Source organism: Gigantopelta aegis, chromosome 13, assembly GCF_016097555.1.
Source record: "Gigantopelta aegis isolate Gae_Host chromosome 13, Gae_host_genome, whole genome shotgun sequence".
NCBI lineage: Eukaryota > Metazoa > Mollusca > Gastropoda > Neomphalida > Peltospiridae > Gigantopelta > Gigantopelta aegis.
Window position 1 is genome coordinate 7,293,536 of NC_054711.1, and position 21,327 is coordinate 7,314,862.

The window sequence follows — 21,327 nt, forward strand, 5'->3', positions numbered from 1 at the left end:
GGTCAAGACTATTTTTCAAAAGTTTATTTTTTGCCGTGAGCATTTTCTTGATTACCATGGCTGAATACACAGTTTGCTAAACCTGATGGCAGAGACCTTTAGTTTTATTATCTTGGCGTTCACTCGTAACATTAAACTTATATTTTTGTGACTAGTACAAACATTACAAGAAGAAACCCCACAGCACTATCCAAAACAGATTCCTCCTCTTTCAGTCACATGGGTGTCTGGTTTCGTCTTGTAGCTTTTCTACTAGTTACGTTAGTTTAATATGATGAATAAATCCGACAAAAATCTAAATTATAAATAATGGCCTGTAGTGTCAGATTTCGGAAAATGTGTCCATTTAAAGGTTGTTCTCATTATGGGATTAGTCGAACTGACTTGTCGCATATGATCGAATCGTACTGTGAAAAACACATTTTATTTACAGTTATATGGTGTCAGACATATGGTTAAGGACCACACAGATATTGAGATAGGAAACCCATTGTCATCACTTCATGGGCTACTCTTTTCAATTAGCAGCAAGGGATCTTTTATATGCAACATCTCACAAACAGGGTAGTACATACCACGGCCTTTGATAAGCCAGCCGTGGTACGTACTGTGAGAACACCTAAATCGGAATGACAAGTTGTGTCTGAGTCGTACCAATTAGAACAGGTGCTATTTCTCATGACAAATCGTATGCGACAAGTCGGTGTGACAAATCATATGCGACAAGTCGGTGTGACAAATCATATGTGACAAGTCGGTGTGACAAATCGCACATGGTAATTAGAATGCCCGTTAAGATACAGTAGGTGGCGAGAATTTGGTTGTTGAAAAATAACACTGTTACACAAGAGTACATATAATAATTTCAAGCCCTGACTCAACCTATAAACAGGACAGAACTAAAGGTCACTCAAGCTACAGTTAGTAGCACAACAATGCTGCACATAATTTTAATTACTCTCATACATTTTATCTGTTTGCATATTATTATTGTATCCTGTTTCAATATCCAGTTAATAAATTAATGTGACTAGAAAAACACTCGTCCAAAAAAGCTGATATCATTGTTATTCCACCCTCTAACTTATATCCCAATCTCTCCCCGTTTAATACCAGACTTATTGCACCCTCTCCCTTAATCCCACTCTTCCCAATTTATACAACTCATTCCACTTGTCCCGTATCCCAGTTTATCCCCATTTTATACCAGACTTATTGCACCCTTTTCCTTAATCCATCTTCCAATTTATACAACTCATTCCACTTGTCCCGTATCCCAATTTATCCCAATTTAATACCAGACTTATTGCACCCTCTCCCTTAATCCCACTCTTCCCAATTTATACAACTTATTCCACTTGTCCCGTATCCCAATGTAATACCAGACTTATTGCACCCTCTCCCTTAATCCCACTCTTCCCAATTTATACAACTCATTCCACTTGTCCCGTATCCCAATTTATCCCCATTTAATACCAGACTTATTGCACCCTCTCCCTTAATCCCAATCTTCCCAATTTATACAACTCATTCCACTTGTCCCGTATCCCAATTTATCCACATTTAATACCAGACTTATTGCACCCTCTCCCTTAATCCCACTCTTCCAATTTCTCACCATTTTATACCAGACTTATTTAATCCCACTCTTCACAATTTATACAACTCAATCCACTTGTCCCGTATCCCAATTTCTCCCCATTTTATACCAGACTTATTTAATCCCACTCTTCACAATTTATACACGTCATTCCACTTGTCCATTATCCCAATTTCTCCCCATTTTATACACAATTTATTCCACCTTCTTCCATATCCCACTCTCTCCCCCATTTATAATACCAGATTTATTCCACTCCATCTCCCTCCCCAAATTCACCCTACCCTCCCCCTTATCCCACTGTCAACATCATTGCACATCTTACTTATTCCACCCTCTCCCCATTTTATACTAAAATCTGCTACTTTTCTAAATTGAGTTAGTTAGAGAAATAATCTTAAATAGATCGATATTTTTATAATTAAAGTTTTATAGCACTGGTAGATTATTTTGAGATTTAAAAAAAATTGGATATAAAGTTTAAATTTATAAGTCCTTCATATTTTGACCAAACTACAGTTGAGATGGGGTTTTTTTTAACTTGTTGCAATTTTTTTTTTAAACTGATTTTAACACAGATATTTTTTATAAAGTTAGTTGAGATTTTTATACCTGACCGAGATTTTGATAAAACTACATGCAGATGATATTTCCCTGAAACTAGCTGAGATTTTTAGAACTGGTTGAGATTCTTTTTTTTAAAAATAAAAGTGGTTAGAAGTTTATTTTTGCAAAATTAATTCCAATAATTATAACTGGTAATTGACATTAAACACCAGCAGAGTTCTAAAAACACTGACATTTCAATAGCCCTAGACAAAAAACAACCGTATACACTGAGATTTCTATAACTGGTTAACAATTCTTATATACTGACAAAGTCTTTTTATAACAGAGAGATTTGTATAACACGAGTTAACATGTTCATAACACTCGATCAGATGTCTTTTCACAGCACTCCAGAGTTTGTGAAAACATTCAACAAATAACTGACGACCCAGCAAGAAGATTCTGTGATATCTTCTGAGAATCGATTTGACAAATAACTGACGACCCAGCAAAAAGATTCTGTGATATTTTCTGAGAATTGATTCGACAAATAACTTGACGATGCAGCAAGAAGATTCTGTGATATTTTTTTCTGAGAATCGATTACAAAGCTCCCGGTTTCTCCTCTCGACCAATTGCATCAGGATCTGACAGGGGGTCAAGGTCAGCAAAGAGGTTGAACCATGCAGACATGTCACCTTTCTGCCCCTGAAATACAAAAGGAGATGGTACAGTACATGACAATAATATCAACCAACCACCTATAGGTGGTTTTTCATAATATCACCCAACCACCCAGTTGGTTTTTTAGAGTTTAACAGTTGTTAATTACCCAGGCTAAACACTATTATAGTACACTGATAAACATTTACACATAAACTCACAGAACCTTCAAACGTTGGTTGAGCAAAGTTCTCATTACATCTGTAATAATCCTTTTACAGGCTTTGCCATTAGCATATTGTGTGGTAAACCCATGTATAACTAATACATATGAGCCTGGGCCCATGTCTAAGAAGCTATCTTAGCACTAGGAAATCTGAAAACCATAATCTGTAAGCTATGCTGTTGCTATGGTGTGTGCTGTAGTGACGTCATTACAGCAGTAGAAATAACCATATTTTTACTTTACATCTAGAAATCTACTTGTCAACCAAAATTTTAACTTGTCCAAATAAGTTGTTAGTTTTATTCAAGTGCAAGGACAATGTTTTTGACCAATAAAATGAAAAATCATTGAGGTACTTTTGCTTGCCCAAGGAAATTTCCACTTGTCAGGACAAACAGACAAGTGCTGATAGCCAGTCTACGATGGCATTACGAAATTGTAGCACTAAAATAGCTTCGAAAATATGGGCCCAGGTACACTACAGTGAAACCCTCTAAACCGGACATCCTCAGACCCTGTAAAATGTCCATTTTTAGATGTATCCGGTTTAGAGAGTTTAAGTTCTGTACTGATTTTTAAAAAAGGACCGTGTAAAATGTCCAAGTTTGGGGGAATTCCGGTTTACAAAGGGTCCGGTTTTGAGAGGTTTCACTGTATAAACAAACCTATGTCGCATCAAATATGGTTTCATGTGGATGATTAAGCTTGAGGATTTACCTTCCTGGACCTATGACTGATAACACAGTAAATCGCATCATGTGCATTCAATGACTGATTTCTGACATCAATGATCATTTTACAAACAACTGGTTAACATGGACTCATGCTTGGGTCAGACTGTCAACTGACAGCAGAAAGTTGACCAACTTGACGGTTGAGTCGTAATTTCTCCAACTTGCCAACTTATGATGTGTGTGCTCAGATTAACAACTAATTGGTTATAACGATGAGAATTGAGTTGTAAGGGCGCTCAGACTAGCAACTGGACAGTCGTATAAGTCGTGACAGCAGAAAGTTGGCCAACTTTCTGCTGGCAGTTGGTAGTTTTATCCCAGCATAATGTTAATTAGGCTTATTTAATATTTAATGTTATGATGAGTTACCTGTCGACAAAGACATCAAGCTCACCATAAATCCTCACCACAACTGTAATTATCCACATGAAACTGTACACATGAAACTGTACACATGAAACTGTACACATGAAACTGTACACATGAAACCCGATTAGGTTACATACAGTGAATATTTGTCTCCTGTGATAAATTCTGAACATTTACTGTAAAATCTAGTCATCATAGCAAACAAAATGTCCCAGTTACCAGCTTATTTTGACCAGTCTATCATTCTCTTTGAAAGTAGTAATTCTGCCTCGTAGTCATTAAAGGAAACCTGCTACATTTTTCCATCAGCAACAATACATCTTTTATATGCACTTTCCCACAGACAGGAAAGCACATACCATGGCCTTTGACCAGTTGTTGTGCACTGGTTGGAATGAGAAGAAAAAAACAATCAGTTGAATAGTTCCACTGAGGTGGTTCGATCCTGCGACGCATGTACCTCAAGTGAAAGCTCAACCGACTGAGGTAAATTCCGCCCCGGTTCTCTTTGAAAAGCTATTTTAAGTTTAACCAGTCTTTGGATGTGGCAGTCCTCTTATAGAATATGAGTACACAAATGATGTCATCTTGAACAGTGACAGTCCTCATAAAGAGAAACACCAGGCATTAACCCATGGGTGCAGTGATATTGTTTAACCAATCTTGGCAGTCCTCTTATAGAATATGTGAGTACACAAAGGATGTTATCTTGAAAAGTGGCAGTCCTCATAAAGAGAAACTCCAGACATTGACCCATGGTTGCAGTGATGATATTGTCAAAGCATCCTTTTGACTCTCTACCTTATGCAAAGAATGAATGAAAGATACAATTTTCAAAATCCTAATTGATGTTTGTTTTGTTTAACGACACCACTAGAGCACATTGATTAATTAATCATTGACTACGGAATGTAAAAAAATCCTAACTGACTCATAGTTCAGACTCAGCATGATATTCTAATGGCAAAACATTGTCATTGATTCCTGGAAGCAGTCATCATATTTCCAAAACATCCTTATGACTGTGTCTTGTGCAGAAAGAAAGAAAGAAATGTTTTAACGGCGCACTCAACACATTTTATTTACGGTTATATGGCGTCAGACATATGGTTAAGGACCACACAGATTTTGAGAGGAAACCCGCTGTCGCCACTACATGAGCTACTCTTCCGATTAGCAGCAAGGGATCATTTATTTGCGCTTCCCACAGGCAGGATAGTACAAACCATGGCCTTTGTTGAACCAGTTATGGATCACTGGTCGGTGTATGTGGTTTACACCTACCCATTGAGCCTTGCAGAGCACTCACTCAGGGTTTGGAGTCGGTATCTGGATTAAAAATCCCATGCCTCGACTGGGATCCGAATCCAGTACCTACCAGTCTGTAGACCGATGGCCTGCCACAATGCCACTGAGGCCGGTGTGTCTTGTGCAGAGATACAATTTTTAAAATGCTAATTATTTTATCATTCAGAATTACCGTGACAGTTACCTTTTTAGGTGGATTCTGCTGTTTTGATTTTCCTTGTTTTTGTTGTGAAGCACCGCCGGCTGCAGCAAGTGTGGACTTCTCTTTTGCACCAATGGGAATTTTAGCTTGCTCGCCTAAATATAAAAACAAATAGCATCAACATTATTATATAAATCCCATTTCCATTGACTTTTACAATAAACAGTAATAGAAATATCGGTAAGCATAATTTTTCACTGGTCCACCTACCTGACAAACAAATCTAGAAATCTAAAAGTCCACCAATTTTCTTACTCGTCACTTGAAAGGAAACTGCACTGAAGATTTTCACTTGTTCACTGGTGGATAATCTTTAAAGAATATTCTGCTTATCCGAGCAGATTTTCACTGGTCAAGACAAATAGACAAGTGCTTATTTTAAACAATGTTAAACTGTTCTGAAAAGATGGAAAGTTTTGAGGACAAATTATCTTCTTTTTTTCCAATATATTTTTCAGGGAATCAAAAAAAAAGAGAGAGTAATTATGACATATACAGTGCACCCTAGATTTTACTTCCCCCCAATTTAAAGCAAACCTCGCCTATCACCAACTTCTTTCCAAGTACTATTTGTCTCTCCTAGTTTAATTCCCTTGATTTACTGCCACCCTCGCCATGTGCCAAAGTCCTTTTTGAACCAAACTCCATTTACTCTTTATAATCCCTTCGATAATACCACCAACAGTGTGGTCAGAAGTCAATCATGTTTTAATTAACCTGTTGACTGATGAAAATCTAACGATGCCCTCTGGTAGTACACAGTAAATATGCTTTGGGTTAGTGAATGGCAATTAGCAACAATGTTGTCACCACTTCGTGGGCTACTCTTTTCGATTAGCAGCAAGGATTTTTTATATGCACCATCCCAGACAGGATAGTACATACCACAGCCTTTGTAACACCAGTTGTGGAGCACTGACTGGAACGAGAAATAGCCCAATGAGTCCACCGACGGGGATTGATCTCAGACGAACCGCACATCGAGCAGGCGCTTTACCACTGGGCTATATTCCACCCTTTCTTAAAGAGGAAACCTGAACCATTTTTCAATATATGCACCTAAACACAGAGGTGATTCGAAGCACCACGGGCAAGTGCTCTATATACTGACAGCTAGATACCACACCTCCAGGGTAGCATGACTCCACACCTGCCATAAACGTCACTAGCCTCATCCGAAGCCCGCTAAAATTCCTGAACACATGTAGTTTCTAAATTCTCACCATGTCTGTTTTGTTTAATGATACCACTAGAGTACATTGATTTATTAATCATCGGCTATTAGATGTCAAGCATTTGGTAATTCCGACACATGGTCATCAGAGGAAACCCACTATATGTTTCCATTAGTAGCAAGGGATCTTTTTTATTTAGAAAATTTGTTTCTAATTTTCATTATTATTCATACTTACCTAGTACTAGCACAACAACAATGCTATACGACCCTGAGTTATAACCTCCACTGCAGAATTATCTCTCCTTGCTGGATGTATAACCTACACCCGCGCATGGGTAGACTGTATATCCTCGTTATCGATTCAAAGTCCGGAATGACTGAATCAAAAAAGACCTCTCTCGGGGCAGGTGGGAGGTAACGGTTGTTGTTGTGCTAGTACTAGGTAAGTATGAATAATAATGAAAATTAGAAACAAATTTTCTAAGTCTTATTCAACTTACTGTACTAGCACAACAACAATGCTATAACAGACGTGATATAACACCGTTAAAGCATGAGAATTTAACATTAAAGGGAGGAGGTAAGAAAACAAGGAGGACTTACCCATTCAACCAGTAGTGTTCGTCATACGAGGTATAAAATGTCAAAGTGACTTTTAAATTGAAGAACTACAACCCCAATTAAAAGTAAACCAAGTTAACAAGGTGAGGAAACCCGCACACCAATTAATGGTAAAAGACACTCGACTGCCCCAGATAGTCAACCATCCACCCCCCACTCTCCAAACAGGAGGTGGAGAACTATCTCCCAGAAAGACTGCCGCTAGCAACTGGACGAAATAAGGGTCGCCCCCAACTCGTGGCCCTGCGCACCGAAATGAGTTGCTGCCCTGCAATGACTGACTGAATCCGCCGAGTTCCGTCCGGACCAACAGCCATATCACGGAAATAAAACCGGTCAAACGTGTGTCGACCTTTCCAAAATCCCGCACTCATGACCTTGAAAATGTCCAAAGAATCATGGAAATTAAGGGAAGCAGAAAACACCCAAATCTCATGAGGTCGAACGGAGAAATTCCGCAGAACATGATCACCTACCTTCTCATATGCCAGTTTGATGGTTGCAGCAATCCATCTCGACAAAGCATTCTTCGTAATGTCTCCTGGTTGGTGTGTGAAAGAGATAAACAGTCTCTTAGTGTTTTGCCGGAGATTTCTAGTACGCTCCAAATAGAATTTCAAAGCCCGCACCGGACAAAGAAGTCTATCAGAATTATCCGCAGAAAGCGTATGAGATAAACACTGAATAATGGCCGGAGGAAACTCTTCCCCTGGCACCTGGTTCTTAGCCACGAAAACAGGATCATTATGTAATGTAACTGACCCGTCCGTATTGTAATCCACCAAATCATGCAAAAAAGCATGAATCTCACTAATACGACGGCAAGCCGCTAGTGAGACCAGAAACAAAGTTTTCCACGTCAAATGACGAAGACTGGCGAATTTCAAAGGCTCGTAGGGCTTGCCTTTGAGTGCATGCAGAACCAGAAAAACATTCCATTTAGGCAAAATGGAAGGCTTCTCAACCGTGTTTTGCAACGACTTAAGCAATTCATGCAACATGAGATTCGTTGAGAAATCTTGACGTCCACACTGCCTCAGAGTAGTGAAAATGGACGACCGGTGACTTCTCACTGTTTGAACCTTCAGCTGTCTTTCTTGGACAAGAGCCAGAAAGTACTCAGCTAAATCATTAACAGTAGGCGACAAGGGATCCACGTCCCTCTCAGTCGCCCAACGAACCCAAGCGTGCCAGTGACTCTGGTAGACCCTCTCCGTAGACTGGCGCTTCGACGAGGAGACGAGCTCAGCAACCCGTTTAGAAAAGCCTCGGTTTCGGAGGGAAACCCCGACAACCGCCATGCGTGAAGTCGGAAAACCTCCGGCTTCGGATGCCACTCTGTCCGACGCAGTCTCTGACAGGAGCTGAGGAAACCAGGCTTGAGCTGCCCAACTCGGGGCTACGAGCGTGACACGACAAGGTTGCTGTCTGATCTTTGCCAGAACCTTGCCAAGCAGAACCGGAGGGGGAAAGGCGTAAAAATCCAGTCCCGTCCAGTCCATGCTCAATGCATCATACTCCAGTGCCAGTGGGTCTGGTACCGGCGATACAAACACTGGCAACTGACTGTTCAGGCGAGTGGCAAACATATCGAGTTGAGGACTCCCCCACAACTGAAGAACTCGATAAGCCACTGTCCGGTGCAACATCCACTCCGCCTGAACCGGGGAACGACAACTCAAAGTGTCCGCCAAGACGTTCACGAACGAAGGAATGTGTTTGGCCGTTAACACCACTCCCCAATTGTCGAACCATTCCAGAATCTCCAAAGCCGCAAGACTCAATGACAGGGATTTGGTGCCTCCCCACCGATTGAGGTACGCAACAACCGACGTGTTGTCCGACCTCAACAAAATCCGACGATGTCGAATAACACAGTCCTGAAATGGAGACAAGCGCGACGCACTGCTTCCATCTCCAACAGGTTGATGTGACGACTCCTCTCTGAAGGAGTCCACACCCCTGACAGATGTTGATCCAAAAGGTGTGCACCGAACCCCTCGAGGGAAGCATCGGTAAACAGGACCAACTCTGGAGAAAGTGGGTGTAAAGGAACGGCCTGGGACATACACTTGTCCACTAGACACTCTTGGATCAGAAGAATGAACCAAGACCCCAATGGTATCACCAAATCCCAGCTGAGACCATCCCACACTCAGGACAAATGCCATTGAAGCGGTCTCTTGAACCGTCTGAACAGCACATTCAGCGCAGCCAGCAATTCGAGATGACCTATCAACACATGGAGCGTGCGCACCGACGCACTTTGCTCCACCAGAAGACGTTGCGCCAACGTCCTGAAATTGTGAAGTCGTGAATCGGTCGGAAGAACGGACGCCTCCACAAGGTTGAAAACCACCCCGAGATAAGTGAAAACCTGCGTTGGCACTAATTCCGACTTGACCCAATTGGGAATAAACCCCAATCGGAGAATCATGTCGATCACGAACTCCACGCCCACGAGACATGCCGTCTGTGACGCCGCCGGAATTAACCAATCGTCCAGGTAATTGTGCATCCGTATACCCAACAGATGTACATGCCCCACCACTGCCTTTACTACCCGAGTAAAGATGTGAGGGCTTGTGGCCAATCCGAACGGCAGAACTTGAAACTCATAAGCTCTGCCGTCGTAGAGGAACTGCAAGTACTTCCAAAAATCCCGATGGATTGGAACATGCAGGTAAGCGTCCTTCAAATCGATGGACGCCGCCCATTCCCCCACCTGAAGCAAAGCGCGAACAGACTGAACCGTCTCCATCTTCATAGATGGAATAACGACGAAATAATTCAGCGGCTTCAGGTTTAGAATTGGTCGCCACTCGCCATTCTTCTTCTGAGCGAAGAACAGATGGGAATAAAATCCTGGAGTGCCCAAATCCACCTCCTGGATGGCTTTCTTGTCAAGAAACTCGACAACCATCTTCTCCACCAGTACTCGTTTGTCAACAGGCGGTACTGCAGGTAACCGGGGGGAGGACGTCAGTGGAGGGGGTGAAGAAAACGGAATTCTGTATCCGTTGCGGACAACCGACAAAACCCATGGGTCCAGATCTGGCAGTTTGCACCAACTTTGAACAAAATGGCGCAATCTGCCCCCCACAGGAAGATCTGCTAACGGAACCTCCGTAAGCAGATGTCGATTGTCCACGCACCCTCATCCCGGCCGCTTCCCACCCCTGGGCGCCTTGCCACGAGCGGAACCACGAAAACGTGCTGACTTCCCCCGAAAACGTCCCGTTTCGATGAACCACGGGCATTACCAAACTGCACGCCCGAATCAGACACCACAGGGATCTGATAACTGTCAAGAAAAGTCGATTTCTTAACAGGTGGAGGCTTAAAAGTAGACACCACCTGGCGCTTACGAGCAGTTCGGGACGGAGCAGCAGGGACGAATTTCGCCGCTTCTTGGTCCATGACCAAGTTAAAATTGGTCCCAAACAGTAAGGTTTCCCTTACTGAGCGACTACGAAAGTAGGTTTTAACCACACCCGTCGCTCTCAGTCCCGCCATGTAGTGATCCCGACGCAGAAGTAGACTGTTGGCAAAAACACGCCCAGCAAGCTGAGCGACGTGATGAGAGGCTTTAGAAGCCGCCAACAAACAACCCTTAGCCATCGGCGGAAGACCCGTGACTGCTTTATCTAACCCAAATAGGAACGTACCTAAATGGTTATTGACTTGAAAAAGAAGTTTAGATAACCTCTCCAAAGTCTCTAAATCCGTGAGTGGCACACTGACATTAGGAGATGGGTGGCAGTCTGCCTTCACCCTAGTGGAAACGACCGCTGGATGTGAAAAGAAGGAAGCTCCCAATATCTTATACGAAGACGTGGCCAAAACCATTCGCCACAGACAACAGTTTCCCGGTAGCTAACGCTGTCGGAAACTCTTCCACCACCGCCCCCAAAATACTATCGCTACCCGCAATCAAAGCATCAATCTCCGCAAGAGATTCATGCGCCTTGTGCGCTAACGGCAAGCCAAAATCCTGCCGCGGAGCGTCCGTCGCTAAAGGCTGGTTTCCAAACGAAACACCCGTGTAAGACTGAACAGCCTCCTCCGACGGAATTGCATCCGCGCACACCAGTCGGACCTGTTCCCGTACAAAACCAAGAACCGCCTGGTAATCATAATCGCCGTCTGGCATACCATCGGCCAAATTGGGAATCTCATCAGGCACCGAACCTGGTGCCAACCCTTCCCCCAAACCACACACTGATTCGGAGGGAAAATCGTCTTCCGAAGAAGAAATTTTTTCAAACGACGCGCCATGCGCTGACCGTAATGAAAACGAAACTGCATGGGCAGGACAATGCGGACCGGCCAAACTGGTCCAACCCCGGTCTCGCTGGAAACCCCGGCGGTGGAGGGACTGGTGGAGGCGATTCCCCTAGCCAGGCCATGAAATTCTCAAAAAGGGAAACATAGTCTCCCCGAGTCCGCCCCTGAGGGCGACCCGAAACCATCGGACCCTGAACGAAAGGTTTCGCCCACGCAGTCGAGAGATAACGCCTGGAACCTCTACCCCGATCTGACAGGTCCGGATTGACCATCGGTGTAGACACAGGCGCACCCAAGAAAGCTGCAGTTTCCCTGATCCCTGCCAAAACAGACAATGGGACTGGTGGTGTCGGTTGAACCGGACCGTCAGGAAATTCGTACACGTACGAATCCTGTGCCGAATTCTGAACCCAACGTACCACGTGTGGATTAGCCAACCCAGTTGACGTAGCCACATGTGAACGATCTAAAAGTTGATGACGCTGTACAGGCACCCCAACAACAGAAGGGACGCCTACTGGCGTCACACCCGAAACAACGCCACCCGGCTCCGTGACCGAGACAACGTTGTAAGACTTCGCGATTTCGCCAAGTGGCTCGATCACCGAAGTAGCGACGAAAGACGCGTTGGCCGAAACGGCGCCCTCGGACGCCACGACCAACCCTGCACCAGAAATCTGGTGAGCCAAAAGGCGCTGCGAAGCGGACTTCATTCTAGAGCTAATCGACCCCTCCACAGAAGGACCGATAACCCTGCCCCCATCAGCAAGATGGGAGTCGGAACTGAGAGACACAGTCGTTCCTGCCACGACCGCACTCCCTCCGACTGACGCCCCCGTTACAACCATAACCGGCGCCGCCTCCACCGACGGAGGCAAAAGCAAATCCCCAGGTCGAACGGAGCCCGACCTGGAAGAAACCTTCCCTGCTTCAGCCGAAACAGGAAGCAACAGCGCCCCCTCCGCGCCAAGCGGCGCTTCGGGTTTACTGGTATCACCATGAAGATGGCGAACAGACGAGGAGGCGCCCTTGCGCCTACCACTTGTCCGCGAGCTCTTTGTACTGGACATCGACTTGCCGACCGCCGGCAAATCGGTATGGAGCATGACCCCGGAGTTTGCCACTGTGCTCCGCCCGTCCCGTTCACGTCTAATCATCCTCTTTTGCTCGGCGTCTTTTAACAGCTTCTTAGCCTTCCCCCACGTGGAGGGGGACCAATTTACACAGATATGACACTGGCGTTCAACAAGAACGACATAACAAATACTAATCAAACTGGGGCAGTCGTTTAAAACAACCCCTCTCGGCACACACAACCAACCGGTTGGAGCCCGAGGAAGCCGTGTCAGACATTAACCCCCTGTGTAAATTACCCAAAAGACCTCGTATGACAGAGTAAAACAAAATTACAAATTAATAAACAATCTGACAATTTGACAAAAATTGTACTACAGAACTCGAACACGACTGCAATGGAGGACTGCAGAATCAAAAAACGAGGATATACGGTCTACCCATGCGGTGGTGTAGGTTATACATCCGGCAAGGGGAGATAATTCTGCAGTGGAGGTTCTAACTCAGGGTCGTATAGCATTGTTGTTGTGCTAGTACGGTAAGTTGAATAAGACTAATACACCATCCCACAGACAAGATAGCACATGCCACAGCCTTTGATATACCAGTCGTGGTGCAATGGCTGGAAGGAGAAATAGCCCAATGGGCCCACTGATGGGGATCAATCCTAGACCAACCACGCATCAATCCCGCCCTCTGAAAACAGATAAAGTGCTACACGAATTCCCGAGAGCTGAGACTATATTCTCACTGTGTCAAATATTAATGGTCGACATCTGTGAACTCAGATCGAGAGCTAGAGACTATATTCTCACTGTGTCAAATATTAATGGTCGACATCTGTGAACTCAGATCGAGAGCTAGAGACTAAATACTTACCTTGTCCAATGTTGATGGTCGACATCTGTGAACTCAGATCGAGAGTTTTGAGACTAAATTCTCACCTTGTCCAATGTTGATGGCTGACATCTGTGAACTCAGATTGAGAGCTAGAGACTAAATACTCACCTTGTCCAATGTTGATTGTCGACATCTGTGAACTCAGATCGAGAGTTTTGAGACTAAATTCTCACCTTGTCCAATGTTGATGGCTGACATCTGTGAACTCAGATTGAGAGCTAGAGACTAAATACTCACCTTGTCCAATGTTGATAGTCGACATCTGCGAACTCAGATCGAGCAGGCTGGATGGCATGAACTCGGCCGTGGTCTTGGGCTGGTCGGTCTCGGCGAGGAGAAGGGTAGGGGAGGTGGGGGGCTGGTTCAAGCCGAACACGGCCTGCCACTCCTGCGTGAACTCGTCCTCACCCGTGGATGGTGCGTTGAGTATCTCATTCAGCAGCGTCATGTCGTCCTTGTCAGCATCATCCTGCTCTAGGTCATCAGTGAGCAGGTCGGTCGGGCCTACGGCAGAAAGATAAAATTCATTAAATCACTTACAGTTAGAAAATGTGTTTCTGATTTTCAGTATTAGTCTTACTTACCTAAGTGCTAGCACAACCAAATATCAGGGCTCGAATTTAACGACAGCAATTGCTGTTGTTGAGAATTGCTGTCGTTGAGATGTAAATTGCCATATGTAGAGAGCATCACAGGTAAAGCTCGTCAACAATGGCAAAATGTATACACCTGGTGTACATTACCTGTCAATATTTAACATTTGAAATATGTCTACATACATAAAAATAACCTTTCACTTCAGTCATGTTGATTTGCTGCAAATGTCACTTTTTAAAAATGTCAGGATAAAAATTGACTTCGGTGGGCCGTTTCACCCACAGAAATTCTTTTACAAATTGCCATTGGAGACAAATTCTTAAGTTCAAGCCCTGAAATATGCTACAGAATCAGAGTCATAACCTACACTGCAGAATTGTCTTCCCTTGCCGGATGTGCAATAGTACATTCACGCATGAGTAGACCATCAACCTCTCGTCTTCAATTCTGCAGTCTTCCATTACACATGATAGTGCAATAAGACTATATATATATCACTGTATATGTTCAAGTTAAAGTTTGTTTAACAACACCACTAGAGCACATGCGTTAATTAATCATCAGCTTTTGGATGTCAAGGGGGCGGGATGTAGCCCAGTGGTAAAGTGTTAACCTGATGCGCGATCGGTCTAGGATCGATCCCCGTCGGTGGGCCCATTGGGCTATGTCTCGTTCCAACCAGTGCACCATGACTGGTACATCAAAGACGATGCTATGTGCTATCATAAACATGAGATGATGCATAAAAGATCCCTTGCTACTAATGGAAAAATGTAGCAGGTTTCCTCTCTAAGACTATGTAAAAATTACCAAATGTTTGACATCCCATAGCCAATGATTAATAAATCAATGTGCTGTAGTAGTGTCATTAAACAAAACAAACTTTAACTCTGTTTTTTCCCAGCTGAACTCAGTTAGTACAATGTGTCTAGCTTTAGCACAATGCCAGACAATTCTGTGTGGCTCTTAGGCTAGATAATTTATTCTGAATACACTGGGTGTATGGGCCACTGACATCATAACTCATGTTTCACGTTGATTCATTGTTTTTAAAATCTTGTAACAAATTAACATGTTCAGCTTTACATTTATGGTGAGGCTGTGACATTTTTATGGGGTTTTTGGGGGGTTTTTTTCATGTTTGATTAAATGAGTTTATAGTTGAAGTGTATACAAATGGGTCAAAAATAAACAAACCTTAGTTCATTAATGTTTTGTTGTTTTAGTTAAGTGGGCCAGGAAAAGAATCAATCAATGTATGTTGTGAAGTATAGACAATTCAAACCTACGGGACAAAAGGTTATTTGTAAGGGCCTACAAAAAAACCTCTTTCGATTCCCGACATTGATATATATTTTTTGCAGAATATATTCTGACATAGAAATTGTATGAAATGCATGCAAAAGTAAATGGTGGCGGGCAACCTACAACTACAGACAAAGTTAAGTTAACTTTCTAAGCAAACAATTGATAAGAAAATGTGGAGCGCTAGTTGCCAGGTATGCATGACAGTATATAATTGTAAATAGCGACAGAATTATGTCATTAAATGATTAATCACACAACTGAAAAAAACCAACCCTGCAAGCACTTGGTAGATATTCCAATACAGGAAGAAAGAAAGGAAATGTTTTATTAAACAACACACTCAATACATTTTATTTAAGGTTATATGGCGTCGAACATATGGTTACGGACCACACAGATATTGAGAGAAAAAACCCGCTGTTGCCAATTCATGGGCTACTCTTTTTGATTAGCAGCAAAGAATCTTTTATATGCACCATCCCACAGACAAGATAGGACATACCATGGCCTTTGATGTACCAGTCGTGATGCACTGGCTGGAACGAGAAATAGCCCAATGGGGCCACCGATAGGGATCGATCCCAGACCAATACAGATAATTTGTGTTTCATATATATATACAGTCAAACCTGTCCTAGCGGCCACCTGTATTCAGCGGTCACCTGCCTTAAGCGACCACTTTTTTCCCTCCCAAACGATGATTAATAAATCAATGTTGTCTAGTGGTGTCATTAAACAAAAACAAACTTTAAACTTTTCCTTTTGCAACGGCGACAGCATAAATGTGCATATACACGTAGCTCCAATGTGCATGTACACGTAGCTCCAATGTGCATGTACACGTAGCTCCAATGTGCATGTACACGTAGCTCCAATGTGCATGTACACGTAGCTCCAATGTGCATGTACACGTAGCTCCAATGTGCATGTACACGTAGCTCCAATGTGCATGTACACGTAGCTCCAATGTGCATGTACACGTAGCTCCAATGTGCATGTACACGTAGCTCCAATGTGCATGTACACGTAGCTCCAATGTGCATGTACACGTAGCTCCAATGTGCATATACACGTAGCTCCAATGTGCATATACACGTAGCTCCAATGTGCATATACACGTAGCTCCAACATTAAGTTTTGACATTTAGCTCAGCTGATTGCTAGACTAAAAATGGCTATCTTCTTAAAAAATGACAAAATTTAATATTCTGACAATGATCTTGAGAACACTTTCCCTATGACGATGACAAATACTCTGAGCCTTTTTCAAAAAGACAAATAATCGTTATACTGTCAAGAGCTACTCATTAATCTTGATTGCTGGAGCGTTCAAGGTACGGTCGGTACGACATATTTCACTCGACGTATTCCTCTCGAGAGAAGAATTGTCAGGAAATGAAAGCTGTATCAACAACACGAGCTACAACAAATAATCCTCTTGACCCACAACTCAAAGATAAAGAGATTATTGCCAGAGTCTGCTTTAGTACGGTCAATGTCAGGTCTTTTTTATTCCTAATATATATGACATTGACGATACCAAAATGCACGAGGGTAACAAGGCACTGACTGATTTTGTGGATATTTTTTTCAGGATTCTGCAGGAATCGTAAAAAAATTATGTAACAGATATTTTTTTTATTCCAGTTTGTTTTAAAGTTTGTTTTGTTTAACAACACCACTAGAGCACATTGATTTATTAATCACCGACTACTGGAAGTCAAACATTTGGTAATTTTGACATATAGTCTTAGAGAGGAAACCTGTTACATTTTTCCATTTACCGGTAGTAGCAGCTAGGGATTTTTAATATGCACCATCCAACACAGGACAGCACATACCACAACATTACCAGTCGTGGTGCACTGGCTGCAATGAGAAATAGCCCAATGGGCCCACAGATGGGGATCAATCCCAAACCGACCCAGCATCCAGCGAGCGCTTTACCACTGGGCTTTTGGATTCTGTTTCATAATCTTAATTGCTTCCAACCTAAAATATGGGATTCGCAGAAGCATATATGAATCCAGATAAATTTGCAGCCTGTAATTATCTCTTTACAGGTAATAAAATATCAAGCGAAATATGGGGGTGGGGGGAGGGGGGGGGGGTGTTTGGGTTTACATTTTATACTTAACTTTGATTCCATGCAGTAAGCAATTATTCGATATTCAAATTGTGTATGAATATCAAGGTCAATGACTGGTATATCAAAGGTCATGGTATGTGCTGTCCTTTTTTAATAAAATGAATGAATGTTTAACAACACCCCAGCACAAAAATGCATATCAGCTATTGGGTATCTCTGTGTAAAGTGCATATAAAAATGCTAATGTGAAAATGTATCAAGTTTTCTCTGAAACTACATGTATGTCAGAATTATCAAATGTTTCACATCCAACAGCCGATGATTAAAAATTCAATGTGCTCTAGTGATGTCAATACAAAAAAAAAAATCTATATATATATATATATATATATATAGAGGTTATTACCAGTGTTTTTCGGTATCGTCAATATCATATATTAGGAATAAAAACTGTATTATGCGAGCCTCTGGCGAGCATACCGTATAACCAGAAATTTTCGTGGTCTTAATTTTTCGTGGTTTTAGGTATAAAAACATTTCAAGGTTTCTTATTTTCGTCGTTTGCCAAATCTAAATTTAAAGTGATTTTATTTTCGAGTTTTAGCAAGTCTAGTTGCGAGAATACTTGCTATTGTTTATTAAAGTTTCACCTCGGCTGCCAGTTGTTCGATACCACCGACGTGTAAAGTTAAACAATAGAACAGTCACCTGTAGCCTAATTGGCCACTGTGATACCCGGTATGCTATTCGACAGACAACTGATCACAGTCTTTGATTTTGTGTAAAGCCAATTATGACGTATGTGTGAACAAACCACTTAAGGATGCCATGAAGTCTGAGTTTACCACATGGTATTCAAAGCAGGTTTCCCTGGCTATGAAAGATGGCAAAGTTGTAACAGACATCAAGATCGAAATGCGTACTTCGGCGATAAAACCAATTCATGCAAGGTGGATTATGAAAGTTATGGCAGAATTAAAAATACGCCAGGAAATGTTGAAATCTGCATTCATCCACCCCAGAATCACTGATGCAGGGCGGGCGGACATTGACAAAAACAATATACGAAATTTAAAAATATTTCATTATATTCTACAAACAGTGAGATTCACGCAATAACTTTTTTTAAATTCTAACTTGTTGTCTTGACTATACTATTCTCTTGTCGTATCCGGTGGATTGCGCATGACAGGAAATAAAATGTTGCGGTAAATTGTAAGTGTGTTATGGTTTTCACAATAAATATTTTAGATAGAATTTGTTGATTTTTTCAAATATTTTCAAGGATTTATATTTTCGATGCTGTCTACTTACCCTCGAAACCCACGAAAATAAAAATCCTAGAAAATTTCCGGTTATACGGTAATACATTATTTTTATTCCTAATATATGTTATTGATGATACCAAAATACACAAGGGTAATAATCTCTTTATCATATAAGCTCAAGCTTAATACAACGTGTTTTTGTAAACTGCATGTACACGCAACTTTAATTCCAGTCCGCCATTACTAGATATTCAAATGACGTAAGAATATGTGGCGCGGTGTATTTTTGAATGGAAATGATGTCAAACTCGAATGACGTCATTTTGGATGTCCTTACATCAAAATAAAGTTATGCCTAACGTTTTTTGTTTTCTGAATGCTGGACAGCTTTCAGTGTCAAATTGCCATTGAAATGTTTTTATTTGATGACTATGAATGCATACGTCAATCATGGAGTGTCACCCAAGTACGTTTGCTTAAATGTCAATAAACCTAGTGCCGAGACCTCGACTAATTTACATCTAATTTGCAAAGTTATCAAATTCTTAAAGTATGTGATCTGAAAAATATCACATACTTTGATTGCACTGAAAATGTAAGATATTATATGATAAATAGAGATATATATATATATGATTTATGCATACATATACATAGCTATTTGATCCCTTGCTAATGGAAAAATGTAGCAAATTTCCTTTGAAACTATATACGTCAGAATTATTAAATGTTTGATATCCGATAACAGCCGATGATTAAGAAATCAATGTTCTCTAGGTGTCGCTGAACAAAAAAAACTACTTTTTATGAATGATTTATATGTATGATTTATATTACATAGCTATTTGCAAACAATGCAATATACACGTTTATTCATGTACATACACACACACACATTTACATCAATGCAATATACACCTTTATGCATGTATATACACACACACACATGCCCAGACAGGTATTCTGTTCAAGCTGTGGCTGACTTGATCAATAACATTAATCATAATAAGCGGCGACCGCCATTCAGTCTTAATACACTACCACATGGAAGTATTCAAAAGAGAAAACCGTGGCTTGGAAAAATTCCGTTTCTGGTTGAATGGTTAAAGTTTCTAGCATTGTCGCGTTATATACTAGCTGTAAAGGTAGAAATCATGTTGTTGTGATTCAATGATCACAGCATACATTCGCAAACAATAACACAGAGTATTTAGCAGTCCGTAAAGCCCGACCGCCAACAAAAACACTGTGGTATTGTGTGTAGGTGGTGTGTACATGTAAAGAAGAAATGTTGAGCTCTCACGCAAATCTAACAAACGGGGACTTTCAATAATTGTTAATGCAGTGGGAAGGAAAGAAAAAGTTAAAGTTTGTTTTGTTTAATGACACCATTAGAGCACATTGATTTATTCATCATCGGCTATTGTACGTCAGACATTTGGCAATATATATAGTCTTAAAGAGGAAACCCACTACATTTTTCCATTTGTAAAGGGATCTTTTGTATGCACCATTCCACAGACAGGGTAGCACATACCATGGTCTTTGATAGACCAGTCATGATGTACTATATATATTTAGTGAGAAATAGCCTAATGGGCCCACCGACAGGGATCAATCTTAACCGACCACGCATCAGGCATGTAGCCCAGTGGTAAAGTGCCCACTTTATGCGTGGTTGGTGTGGGATCAATCCCCATCGGTAGGCCCATCGGGCTATTTCTCGTTCGAGCCAGTACACCGCGACTGGTATATAAAAGGCTGTGGTATGTGTTATCCTATCTGTGGAATGATGCATATAAAAGATCCCTTGCTGTTAATGGAAAAAAGTAGCGGATTTTCTCTCTAAGACTAGATGTCAAAATGACCAAATGTTTGACATCCAGTAGCCGATGATTAATGAATCAATGTGCTCTAGTGGTGTTGTTAAACAAAACAAACAACATGCCACCTGGGAAGGAAGGAAAGAAATGTAGGGATACGATATAAAACTAAATCCTAAATGATTTTAAAAATTGAAAATCTATACCATATGTGTACTGCAATGATGGTAATCCAGCTATCTTTTGTATGCAAAAACGTTTGTTTAATAAAACCTCGGAATATTTTTAACTGCGACTATTTGGAGTCTATTTCGAGTTAGAGAAAAACCCACTGCTGCCACAAACATTGTTGTGACATCCTCCAGATATTTTATACTAGAGCTGGGTGGTATTGGAGTTTCAGATTTGGTATCGGTATTTTTGGGGCGATTTACCTCGGTATCAGTACAGTATTCTGTATTGATACAATACCGATACCGTTACTGAAAAAAAGAAGAAAAAAAGTTTTATTTCACGACGCACTCAACACATT

General features: G+C 41.7%; 1 protein-coding gene across 1 annotated transcript in view; it reads right to left on the bottom strand.

Moving 5' to 3' along the window:
• Positions 1-945: 945 nt before the first annotated feature.
• Positions 946-21,327, bottom strand: part of LOC121387447 (islet cell autoantigen 1-like) — a 64,788-nt gene continuing 44,406 nt past the window's right edge. The window contains exons 11-13 of the mRNA XM_041518563.1: positions 13,948-14,214; positions 5,634-5,746; positions 946-2,857 (exon numbers count right to left, since the gene is read on the bottom strand). Of these exons, the coding sequence (XP_041374497.1) occupies positions 2,753-2,857; positions 5,634-5,746; positions 13,948-14,214 (485 nt within the window). The 3' untranslated portion in view covers positions 946-2,752. The remainder of the gene's footprint in view (positions 2,858-5,633; positions 5,747-13,947; positions 14,215-21,327) is intronic.